General features: G+C 46.1%; 1 protein-coding gene across 1 annotated transcript; it reads left to right on the top strand.

Annotated features, from left to right (window-relative positions):
• Positions 1 to 1,090: 1,090 nt before the first annotated feature.
• Positions 1,091 to 11,051, top strand: TNFRSF4 (TNF receptor superfamily member 4). The gene is made up of 9 exons (XM_062507418.1): positions 1,091 to 1,424; positions 4,349 to 4,471; positions 5,468 to 5,566; positions 6,893 to 6,959; positions 7,891 to 7,952; positions 8,172 to 8,309; positions 8,827 to 8,952; positions 10,524 to 10,573; positions 10,623 to 11,051. Exons 1-9 carry the CDS (start codon positions 1,283 to 1,285, stop codon positions 11,049 to 11,051), a joined length of 1,236 nt encoding a protein of 411 aa, XP_062363402.1. The 5' UTR covers positions 1,091 to 1,282.
• The last annotated feature ends 1,403 nt before the right edge of the window (positions 11,052 to 12,454 follow it).

The raw sequence follows: 12,454 nt of genomic DNA, 5'->3' as shown, positions 1-12,454 counted from the left end.
ACTTCCTTAATTCCCGCTATTTCCTGGACATAGTGCGGGCACAGCTGCAATTCCAGGGAGCTCTCCTAGAACTGGAACACCTCCGATTTTATCCTGGATCCAAATCCAAGAGGCTGGGATATGAAATTCCCTGATTCCCAATAATTTCTGGAGTCAGTGCAAGTAAAGCTGCAATTCCTAAACACCGAAAATGGAGCTGCAGTTCCTAAACGCCGAAAATGGAGCTCCTGGCTCCAACTCCAGCAGTCTGCAAAATGAAATTCCCTAATTCCCAATATTCCCTCTCCTCATCGAGGGCGCTCCCACAGCTCTCCTCCCTCTCTCCGTCCCTGCTTTTCCGTCCATCCCCTTCGGCATTCCCCTCCCCAGAGCGCCTCCTTTTACCTTTTCACCTTCTCTCAAGCTCAGCATTTCTTCTTCCTGCCGAAAAAACCCCAAACCGGGAGCGGGAAGGGGCGTGGAGAAAAGCGGGAATTTCCCTCAAATGTCCCCGCCCGGACCTGGTCCCGCTTTCGTTCCGCAGAGCGCGAACGTGAGGGGAAAGGAGCCGTGAGGGGAAAGGAGCCGTGAGGAGAAAGGAGCCGTGAGGGGAACGTGAGGGGAAAGGAGCCGTGAGGGGAGAGGGAACGTGAGGAGAAAGGAGCCGTGAGGGGAAAAGAGCCGTGAGGGGAAAGGAGCCGTGAGGGGAAAGGAGCCGTGAGGGGAAAAGAGCCGTGAGGGAAAAGGGGCCGTGAGGGGAAAGGAGCCGTGAGGGGAGAGGGAACGTGAGGGGAAAGGAGCCGTGAGGGGAGAGGGAACGTGAGGGGAAAGGAGCCGTGAGGGGAAAGGGAACGTGAGGGGAAAGGAGCCGTGAGGGGAAAGGAGCCGTGAGGAGAAAGGAGCCGTGAGGGGAACGTGAGGGGAAAGGAGCCGTGAGGGGAGAGGGAACGTGAGGAGAAAGGAGCCGTGAGGGGAAAAGAGCCGTGAGGGGAAAGGAGCCGTGAGGGGAAAGGAGCCGTGAGGGGAAAAGAGCCGTGAGGGAAAAGGGGCCGTGAGGGGAAAGGAGCCGTGAGGGGAAAGGAGCCGTGAGGGGAACGGAGCCGTGAGGGGAACGGAGCCGTGAGGGGAACGTGAGGGGAGCTGGTAGCGTGAGGAGCAGCGGAGCCCTGAAGGGAGGGGAGCCGTGAAGGGAACGTGAAGGGCACCGGAACCGTGAGGGGGAACGGAGCCCGGAGCCGTGAGGGGAAGGTGAAGGGAGAAGGGGAACGTGAGGGGAAACGGGAACGTGAGGGGAAGGGCGGGAATGGCGCTTCCAAGGACTGCCCGGAATTTTCCCACTCTCTGCTGGCTGCTCGTGGCCGTGCCCATTGCCGGTTCCCTGGCTCTGGAGTGCCGGGAGGACCAGTACCTGCTCCATGAGAAATGCTGCAGCGACTGCGCCCCCGGTGAGTGCCCGCCGGGCCTGGGGCTGCCAAAGAGCGAGATTGTTCTCAGTGGAATATTGGTTTTTAGTGAAATACCTGGTTTTGTTGTGGAATTCCTATTTTTTTCATAATGTAACACCCACTTTTTAGTGGAATTTCTATTTTTTTTTTCTTAGCGGAATATTTTAGTGAAATATCTTTTTTTTTTTTTTATCTTAGCGGAATGTCTATTTCGTAGTGGAATATCTGGGTTTTTTTCATACTGGAATATCTATTGTTTTAGTGGAATGTCTGATTTTTCCTTAGTGGAATGTCTGTTTTATTAGTGAAATAAAACGGAATATCTGATTTTTTTTCATACTGGAATATCTATTTTTTTAGTGGAATGTCTAATTTTTCCTTAGTGGAACGTCTGTTTTATTAGTGAAATAAAACGGAATATGTGATTTTTTTTCATACTGGAATATCTGTTTTTAAGTGTAATATCCATTTTTTAGTGGAATATCTAACTTTTCCTTAGTGTAATGTCTGTTTTTTCTTAGTGCAATATTTATTTTTAGTGTAATATCTGTTTCCAGTGTAACATCTATTTTAGTATGTCTATTTTTTCTTAGTGTAATATCTATTTTTAGTGCAGTACCTGTTTCTTAGTGTAACACGTAATTTCTTAGGCTGATAAAAATCACTTTCAGATCAGAAAGAAATGGAAAAATCTTTTCTGAGAGTGGTTTTTAACCTTTTTTTGATGTGTTTTTGCTTCCTAAATGTCTCAGAAGGGGAATTTCCTAAACCTTTTCCCCTGTCTCTGGAAAAACCAGGAACTGCCAAAGTCTAGGCATTTGATCCCAAAGGTTGAAATTTAGGATTTTCCCCCTCACAATCCCACTGGATCCCAATTTTACTCCAAAGGATGAAATTTAGGATTTTCCCCTCACGATCCCAGCCGATCCTGATTTGATCCCAAAGGATGAAATTCAGGATTTTTCATGGATCCCAAGGGATGAAATTCAAGATTTTCCCCCATCCAATCCCGAGTTTATCCCAGCAGATAGAGTTTGGGATATCCACATCCCATCAGATGGAGTCAGTTTGGGATATCCCCATCCCAATCCCAGCAGATGGAGTCAGTTTGGGATATCCCCATCCCAATCCCAGCAGATGGAGTCAGTTTGGGATATCCCCATCCCAATCCCAGCAGATGGAGTCAGTTTGGGATATCCCCATCCCAATCCCAGCAGATGGAGTCAGTTTGGGATATCCCAGTCCCAGCAGATGGAGTCAGTTTGGGATATTCCCATCCCAGCAGATTCAGCCAGTTTGGGATATCCCCATCCCAGTCCCAGCAGATAGAGTTTGGGATATCCACATCCCATCAGATGGAGTCAGTTTGGGATATCCCCATTCCCAATCCCACTCCCATTTCCCATTCCCGATCCCACTCCCATTCCCAGTCTGAATCCCACTCCCATCCCCATTCCCCAGTCCCAATCCCCATTTCCATTCCCCATTCCCATCCCCATCCCCATTCCCCATTCCCATTCCCCATTCCCATTCCCCATTCCCATCCCCATCCCCATCCCCATCCCCATCCCCATCCCCATCCCCATTCCCATCCCCACTCCCATCCCCACTCCCATCCCCACTGCCCATCCCCACTCCCATTCCATCCCCACTCCCATTCCCATCCCCACTCCCATTCCCCATCCCCATTCCCATCCCCACTCCCATCCCCACTCCCATTCCCAGCCCCACTCCCATTCCCCATCCCCATTCCCATCCCCACTCCCATCCCCACTCCCATTCCCATCCCCACTCCCACTCCCACTCCCATCCCCACTCCCATCCCCACTCCACTCCCATCCCCACTCCCATTCCCATCCCCACTCCCATTCCCATCCCCACTCCCATTCCATCCCCACTCCCATTCCCCATTCCCATCCCCATCCCCATTTCCATTCCCACTCCCATCCCCACTCCCATTCCCACTCCCATCCCCACTCCCATCCCCACTCCCATCCCCACTCCCACTCCCACTCCCATTCCCCATTCCCATTCCCATTCCCATTCCCCATTCCCACTCCCACTCCCACTCCCACTCCCATTCCCACTCCCATTCCCATTCCCATTCCCCATTCCCATCCCCACTCCCACTCCCATCCCCACTCCCATTCCCATCCCCACTCCCATTCCCCATCTCCACTCCCATCCCCATTCCCATCCCCACTCCCATTCCCATTCCCACTCCCATCCCCACTCCCACTCCCATTCCCATTCCCATTCCCCATTCCCATTCCCATTCCCCATTCCCATCCCCACTCCCACTCCCATCCCCACTCCCATTCCCATCCCCACTCCCATTCCCCATCTCCACTCCCATCCCCATTCCCATCCCCACTCCCACTCCCACTCCCACTCCCATTCCCACTCCCATTCCCATCCCCACTCCCACTCCCATTCCCACTCCCACTCCCATCCCACTCCCATCCCCACTCCCATTCCCACTCCCATTCCCATCCCCACTCCCATTCCCACTCCCACTCCCATCCCCACTCCCATTCCCCACTCCCACTCCCATTCCCACTCCCACTCCCATCCCCACTCCCATCCCCACTCCCATTCCCACTCCCACTCCCATCCCCACTCCCATTCCCCACTCCCACTCCCATTCCCACTCCCACTCCCATCCCCACTCCCATTCCCCACTCCCACTCCCATTCCCACTCCCACTCCCATCCCCACTCCCATTCCCACTCCCATTCCCACTCCCATTCCCATCCCCACTCCCATCCCCACTCCCATTCCCCACTCCCACTCCCATTCCCACTCCCACTCCCATCCCCACTCCCATCCCCACTCCCACTCCCATCCCCACTCCCATCCCCACTCCCATTCCCCATCCCCACTCCCATTCCCACTCCCATTCCCATCCCCACTCCCACTGGCAGGGCAGAGGATGCGCAGTCGCTGCACGCCGCGCGCCGACACCGTGTGCTCGCCCTGCCAGGACGGCTATTTCAGCTCCCAGCACCACCACGGCTTCTGCCACAGCTGCACCGTCTGCAGCCCCCGTGAGTGCCCCCTCGGGGGGGGAAAAAAAAACAACCTTTTTTTGGGGGGAAAAACCCCAAATCTGCTGTTGGGGCGAAAATGCCCTATGGGGGGAAAAACTCCCGTTTATTGGGGGGAAAAAAAAATACTGTGTTGGGGGCGAGATGTTTCCAGTTTTGAGGGAAAAATGATAGAATTTTTTGGGGAAAAAAAAGAAGATATTATTGGGGCGTTTTATTTGGGGATGGGGGGGAGAAAAATAATTTTTTTTTTTTTTTGGAGGGAGGAGTTCCCGTTTTTGAAGGAAAAAATCCCGTTTGTGGTGGGAAAGAAATAGCCTGTTTTTGCGGGGGCGGGGGGGATTCCCATTTTTGAGGGGAAAAATACCATTTCTCAGGGGGAAAAAAATCCATTTTCTGGGGAAAAAAGAATTCCCGTTTTGGGTGGAAAAAAATTCTCATTTTTGAGGGGAAAAAAATTTCCCTTTTTTATTGAAAAGAAATCCCTTTTTGGGAGGAAAAAGTTCCAGGATTTGGGGCATTTTTGAGGGGGAAAAAAAAGTCATTTTTTGGGGAAAAAAATTCCATTTGGGGCATTTTTTTGGGAAATCTCGGGTTTGGGGTATTTTGAGGAAAAGCATCCCTTTTTGGGAGAAAAAAATCTTGGTTTGGGGCATTTTTGGGGGAGGATTCATTTGGGGGATAAACAGTCCCATTTTTGGGGGGTTTCTGAGTATTTTGTGAAAGAAAATCCCCTTTTGGAGAAAGAAAATCCCCTTTTGGAGAGGAAAAATCACTTTTTGAGAGAAAAATCCCCCTTTGGGGTGGGGGGGGAAAAATCCTTTTTATGGGACATTTCTTGAGGGAAAAAAATTCCCATTTTGGGGGGGAAAATTTCTATTTTTGGGGGGCAGTTAGGGGAAAAAAGTTAATGATGGGTGATTAGTGTTAATTAATTTCTGAATTAATTAATCTTTGTTAAATTGTGGGTGGGTGGATTGATTTGTGCTTGGCCAGGGAAGGGCAGCGTGGAGGTGAAGCCGTGTGAGAAAACCTCGGACAGGGTCTGTGCGTGCATGGCAGGGTTCAGGCCTGCAGGAATTCCCATGGGGAATGGTGAGCTGGGAGTGGGAATGGGGATGGGAATGGGAATGGGGATGGGGAATGGGGATGGGGAATGGGGAATGGGGAATGGGGAATGGGAATGGGGAATGGGGAATGGGGAATGGGGAATGGGGAATGGGGAATGGGAATGGGGAATGGGAATGGGGAATGGGAATGGGGAATGGGAATGGGAATGGGAATGGGGAATGGGAATGGGGAATGGGAATGGGGAATGGGAATGGGGAATGGGGAATGGGAATGGGAATGGGGAATGGGAATGGGGAATGGGGAATGGGGAATGGGAATGGGGAATGGGAATGGGAATGGGAATGGGGAATGGGAATGGGGAATGGGAATGGGGAATGGGAATGGGGAATGGGGAATGGGAATGGGAATGGGGAATGGGAATGGGGAATGGGAATGGGAATGGGGAATGGGAATGGGGAATGGGGAATGGGGAATGGGGAATGGGAATGGGGAATGGGGAATGGGAATGGGAATGGGAATGGGGAATGGGGAATGGGGAATGGGGAATGGGGAATGGTGAGCTGGGAGTGGGAATGGGAATGGGGATGGGGATGGGAATGGGGAATGGGAATGGGGAATGGGGAATGGGGAATGGGGAATGGGGAATGGGAATGGGGAATGGGGAATGGGAATGGGGAATGGGAATGGGGAATGGGGAATGGGGAATGGGGAATGGGGAATGGGGAATGGGGAATGGGGAATGGGAATGGGGAATGGGAATGGGGAATGGGGAATGGGGAATGGGGAATGGTGAGCTGGGAGTGGGAATGGGAATGGGGAATGGGGAATGGGGAATGGGGAATGGGAATGGGGAATGGGAATGGGGAATGGGAATGGGGAATGGGAATGGGGAATGGGGAATGGGGATGGGAATGGGGAATGGTGAGCTGGGAGTGGGAATGGGAATGGGGAATGGGGAATGGGGAATGGGGAATGGGAATGGGGAATGGGAATGGGGAATGGGAATGGGGAATGGGAATGGGGAATGGGGAATGGGGATGGGAATGGGGAATGGGAATGGGGAATGGGGAATGGGGAATGGGGAATGGGGAATGGGGAATGGGGATGGGAATGGGGATGGGAATGGGAATGGGGATGGGAATGGGAATTCCCTTGGGAAGGGGAGATTGGGTTCGATGCCCTCTGGAATTCCCTTGGGAAGGTGGATTCCAGAATTACCCAGTGGATAAATCTGGGAATTCTGCCACTCTCCTGAATGATTTCCATAATCAGTAATCCCTGCTCATTTCCATAATTATCCAATGGATAAATCTGGGAATTCTCTCCTGAATAATCCATTTTTCTTCCCAGAGTGCTCCCGATGTCCTGAAGGAACTTTCTCCAGAGGAAGGAACGAGAACTGCCAGCCTTGGACCAAGTAGGAATCCCTTTTTGGGGGAAAAAAATCATTTTTTGGGGGCAAAAAAAATAACCTCAAGGGGAAAAAAAACCTTCTGTTCGGGGTAAAAAAAATCCTTTATTTGGAGGAAAAAAGTGTCATATTGGGAAAAAAAAATCCTCTTTTTCAGGGGAAAATATCCTCTTTTTAGGGAAAAAATAAATTTTTTTGAAGGGAAGAAAAAACATTTTTTGGAGAGGAAAAAATGCCTTTTTGGGGGCATTGTGCACAGAGCAGCTCTGGGGGTTTCATTTTTCCAGGAAAATCCCAAATCTAGAAAAATAAATAAATCAGAATAAACCTGGATTGAAGTGCCCTGAATCCCATCCTTTGGGATTTTTTAGGATCCTGAGGGATTTTTTTTTTTTTAGGATTTTCCACCTTTTTTTTTTTTTATATATATATATAAAACCTCTTGGAATTTCTTTTTATTTTATTTTTTTTTTTGAGGGGGGAACAAAAACATTCAGAGCGTACCAGAATCATCTGGGGAAAAAAAAAAAAAAACAGGATAGTTTTTTTTTCCCAGCAATAATTAATTGAATTATTCCTTCCATTCCTGTGGGGAATGTAAGGATGGTAAATCCTAAATTTGTATGGATAAAATAAAGATTGGGATGGGAGGTTTTTTTTCTCTCGGGAATGTGATTATTATTCAGGGGAAAAATGGGATTTTTTTTCCCCCTCAGGAATGTGACTATTATCCAGGGAAAAATGGGATTTTTTTTCCCCTCAGGAATGTGATTATTATCCAAGGAAAAATGGGATTTTTTTCCCCTCAGGAATGTGATTATTATCCAGGGAAAAATGGGATTTTTCTCCCTCAAAAAGTACAATTATTATCCAGGGAAAAATGGGAATATTTTTTCCCTCAGGAATGTGATTATCATCCAGGGAATTTCTTTTCCAGCTGCAGCTTTTTTGGGAAGAGCACTCTCCGAGCTGGCACAGCCACAGAGGATGCCCTGTGCAGCAGGGATCCCAATCCCACGGAATTCCCAAAAAACAGAGCTCCAACTCCCATGGAATTCCCAAAAAACAGAGCTGCCATTCCCACGAAATTCCCAAAAAACAGAGCTGCCATTCCCACGAAATTCCCAAAAAACAGAGCTCCAAATCCCACGGAATTCCCAAAAAACAGAGCTGCCATTCCCACGGAATTCCCAGAGAACAGAGCTCCAAATCCCACAGAATTCCCAGAGAACAGAGCTCCAAATCCCACGGAATTCCCAGAGAACAGAGCTCCAAATCCCACGGAATTCCCAGAGAACAGCTCCAGCCCCAGGGAGATTCCCACGCTTTGTTCGGATCCCGGCAGCCCCAGCTGGGGTAAGGATGGGCAGGGAAGGAATTCCCTGGAAATCTGGTCTGGTGGGAAGGCAATTCCCAATTTCTCTGAATCCTTTCCTGGTCTTTTTTTACACAACCTTTCACTGAGACACAGAATTCCAGATTTCCAAACTCTGGGAATTCCCATTTTGAATCCTTTCCTGGTTTTCCCCACAGCATTCCAATGAGAATAGAATTCCAGATTTCCAAACTCTGGGAAGGCAATTCCCAATTTCTCTGAATCCTTTCCTGTTTGTTTTTTTTTTCTGTTTTTTTTTTTTCCATACAACCTTTCACTGAGACACAGAATTCCAGATTTCCAAACTCTGGGAATTCCCATTTTGAATCCTTTCCTGGTTTTCCCCAGCATTCCAGGATCCCACATTTCCCTGACCTTTGCCCCTCTGGATTCTCCCTCTGGAATCTGCAGCGCTCTGAGGATTCCAAGCAGAACCAGGAATTTGTAATTTTTTTTTTATTATTATTTATTTAAGGAATTTTTCTGCTCGAATTCCAGGTTCTTTATCCCTGCTCCTGCTGTGCCTGGTGCTGCTGGTGGTCAGTGGAATTTCCATCCTGCTCCTGATCATCCAGACATCCCAAAAAAAACCTGGGAATTGGCCTGGGAGGAGCATCCAGCACAGTGAGTTCCCTTTTTGTGGGATAAAAAAAAAATTCCAGTGAGTTCCCTTTTTATGGGATTTAAAAAAGAAAAAAAAAAAATCCAGTGAGTTCCCTTTTTATGGGATTTAAAAAAAAAAATCCAGTGAGTTCCCTTTTTATGGGAAGAAAAAAAACAGGAAAATAATTATTTCATCCCCTTTTTATGGGATAAAAAAAAAATCCAGTGAGTTCCCAGTTTATGGAATAAAAAATAAAAAACGGGTAAAAAAATTATTCCAGTGGATTCCCATTTTATGGGATAAAAAAATCCAGGAAAAAAAAATAAATTCAGTGTTTTCCCATTTTATAGGATTAAAAAAAAAAATCCACTGAGTTTCCTTTTTATGGGATAAGAAAAAAAAAAAACAGGAAAAAAATTCCAGTGATTTCCCATTTTCCTGTTTTGTTTTTTTTTTTATCCCATAAAAAATGAATCCAGTGAGTTCCATTTTTATGGGATAAATCAGGAAAAAAAAAATCAGTTTGAAACTTGGTAATTAATAACAGAATTCTTTAATTAGGAATGCAGGGAATTCCAGAGGTTAATCCTGGTGTAGTCCTGAATCTTCTCCCTGGTTTTCCTCCACTTTAATCCCTGAATTCCCAGATTTTAGGCCAGGAATTCTCTTCCTGGCACCATCCAGAACTTCCAAGAGGAAAATGGGAAATTTTTTATTTTTTTTGCCTTCATGGAATTGAAATGTCTGGAATTTTCCTGCAGATTTGGGAAAGGTCTGGCTGGGAAGAGCCGAGCTCTAAAACTGGGATTAACTGGGAAAACTGAGCTCTAAAACTGGGATTAACTGGGAAAACTGAGCTCTAAAACTGGGATTAACTGGGAAAACTGAGCTCTAAAACTGGGATTAACTGGGAAAACTGAACTATAAAACTGGGATTAACTGGGAAAACTGAGCTCTAAAACTGGGATTAACTGGGAAAACTGAGCTCTAAAACTGGGATTAACTGGGAAAACTGAGCTCTAAAACTGGGATTAACTGGGAAAACTGAGCTCTAAAACTGGGATTAACTGGGAAAACTGAACTATAAAACTGGGATTAACTGGGAAAACTGAGCTCTAAAACTGGGATTAACTGGGAAAACTGAGCTCTAAAACTGGGATTAACTGGGAAAACTAAATTCTGAAATTAACTGGGAAAATTGAGCTCTAAAATTGAGATTAACTGGGAAAGATGAGTTGAAACCTGGAAAAATCCCCCCAAAACAATTGGGAACACCACCCCCCCCCAAAAAAAAAAACCGGGAAAACCCCCCCAAAAAAAACAGGGAAAAATCCCCCCAAAAAACTGGTAAAAATCCCCCAAAACTCTGGGAATATCCCCCCACAACCCTGGGAAATCCCCCCAAAAAACTGGGAATATTCCCCAAAAAAACAGGAAAAATCCCCCAAAAACCTGGGAAAAATCCCCGAAAACCAGGAAAAATCCCCCAAAAACCTGGGAAAAATCCCCCAAATCCCAGGGAAAAGCGCCCAGCCCCGGTTAAATCCCGTTTTCCTCGCGCCTCATCCCGGGACCGTTCCCTGTTTTCCAGAGGCCGGGAGCTGCCGCCTGCCCATCCAGGAGGAGCAGATGGATTCCAAAGCCCGGCTTAACTGAGCTGGGGCTCTTAGGCCGGCTCTGCGGTAATTAGCGGCTCATTAAGGACCGGTTCATTAAGGACCGGCTCATTAAGGACCGGTTCATTAAGGACCGGTTCATTAAGGACCGGCTCATTAAGGACCGGTTCATTAAGGACCGGTTCATTAAGGACCGGCTCATTAAGGACCGGCTCATTAAGGACCGGTTCATTAAGGACCGGTTCATTAAGGACCGGCTCATTAAGGACCGGTTCATTAAGGACCGGCTCATTAAGGACCGGTTCATTAAGGACTGGCTCATTAAGGACCGGTTCATTAAGGACTGGCTCATTAAGGACCGGCTCATTAAGGACTGGCTCATTAAGGACCGGTTCATTAAGGACCGGTTCATTAAGGACCGGTTCATTAAGGACCGGTTCATTAAGGACCGGTTCATTAAGGACTGGTTCATTAAGGACCGGTTCATTAAGGACCGGCATTGATGAACTCGGGAATTCTCCCGAATTCCCGAAGGAGTTTGGGGTGGATTCAGGGGGAAAAGTGAGCTCAAAAATGGGGATTAAACTGAAAAACTGAGCCTGGAATTGGGGTTTAGTGGTGAAATTTGTCTTAAAACCAGGATTAAGTGGAAAACCTGAGCCTAAGATTGAGATTTAATGAGAAATTTTATCTTAAAACCAGGATTAAGTGGGAAAACAGAGCCTAAAATTGGGGTTTAATGATAAAATTTATCTTAAACCCAGGATTAGGTGGCAGAATTGAACCTAAAATTGGGATTAATTGGCAAAACTGAGCTCTAAAATTGGGGTTTAATGATAAATTTTATCTTAAAACCAGGATTAAGTGGGAAAACTGAGCCCAAACCTGGGATTTAATGATAAAATTCATTTTTTAAACCCAGGATTAATTGATGCCTCAATCCACGCTCCATAAAATGAATTTTTCCTCTCGATTCCAAAAATCCAAAACAAAAATTTTATGGGAGCAAATCCCAAACTTTGGAATTTCTGGGAGAATTTCTCCTTTCAATTTGAAATCATTCCACGGAATTCCCAAAAAAAAACCCAAAAAAAAAAAAACCCAAAAAAAAAAGGGAATTTTGAATCATTTAGGAACTGTTTTCCCACCAAAAATCAGCTGAAAACTCACCATAAAAACAAACAAAAAAATAAATTTTAAACCCTGAAAATAACCCCCCAAAAAAAAAAAAAAGGGAAAATTTCCCAGCAGGGATGCAAGAAATGATTAAATCCATGGATTTGGAATATTTGGGAATTTTTTTATATGTTATACATATGGGAAGGGGTTTATACAGTGTATAGGAAATTTGTATCGTGTACAAATAAAAATTTAAAATAATTTAAAAAAAAGGGATTTTTGGTGGGGGGAAAAAAAAAAATAAATAAATAATCGATCAAATCCAAATCAAATCAAATCAAATCCTGGTGTTTGTTCAGGGGAAAAATCGGGAAAAAAATTCCTGTGGGAAGGGGGGAGGGGAGGGCTTGGGAAAGGCTCTTTGGGTTTTGGTTTTTGGTAAAAAAATCCTTTTTTTATAACTGGAAAAATGGGGAATAATGGCAGTAGAGAGGGGGAAAATCTCCTTTTTTATCTGGATAATAATTGGATTTTTGAGGGGAAAAAATCTCCTTTTTATCTGGATAATAATTGGATTTTTAAGGGGAAAATTCTTTTTTTTTGGTTTTTTTTTTTTGGATATTTCTTTCCTTTTGGTGATTGTTCAGTTTTGGGATTTTTTTTTTTTCTTTTTTTATATTTTGGGGGGTTTTCCTTTTTTTTTTTTTTTTTTACAGTTTTTGGATTTTTTTTTATTTTTTTTTTGGGGGGGGGGGGGATTTTTAAATAATTTTTTGGGGATTTTTTA

This window comes from Cinclus cinclus, chromosome 23 (assembly GCF_963662255.1).
Source record: "Cinclus cinclus chromosome 23, bCinCin1.1, whole genome shotgun sequence".
NCBI lineage: Eukaryota > Metazoa > Chordata > Aves > Passeriformes > Cinclidae > Cinclus > Cinclus cinclus.
Note: the sequence above shows the minus strand (reverse complement) of the source record. Positions and strands in the feature narration are given on the sequence as shown.

Excerpts from the sequence above, each read along its gene's own strand:
- TNFRSF4 (XM_062507418.1), top strand. The coding sequence starts at position 1,283 with ATGGCGCTTCCAAGGACTGCCCGGAATTTTCCCACTCTCTGCTGGCTG. Across the intron at positions 4,472-5,467 it reads CTGCACCGTCTGCAGCCCCC|GGAAGGGCAGCGTGGAGGTG; the intron begins GTGAGTGCCCCC and ends GTGCTTGGCCAG. Across the intron at positions 6,960-7,890 it reads AACTGCCAGCCTTGGACCAA|CTGCAGCTTTTTTGGGAAGA; the intron begins GTAGGAATCCCT and ends TTTCTTTTCCAG.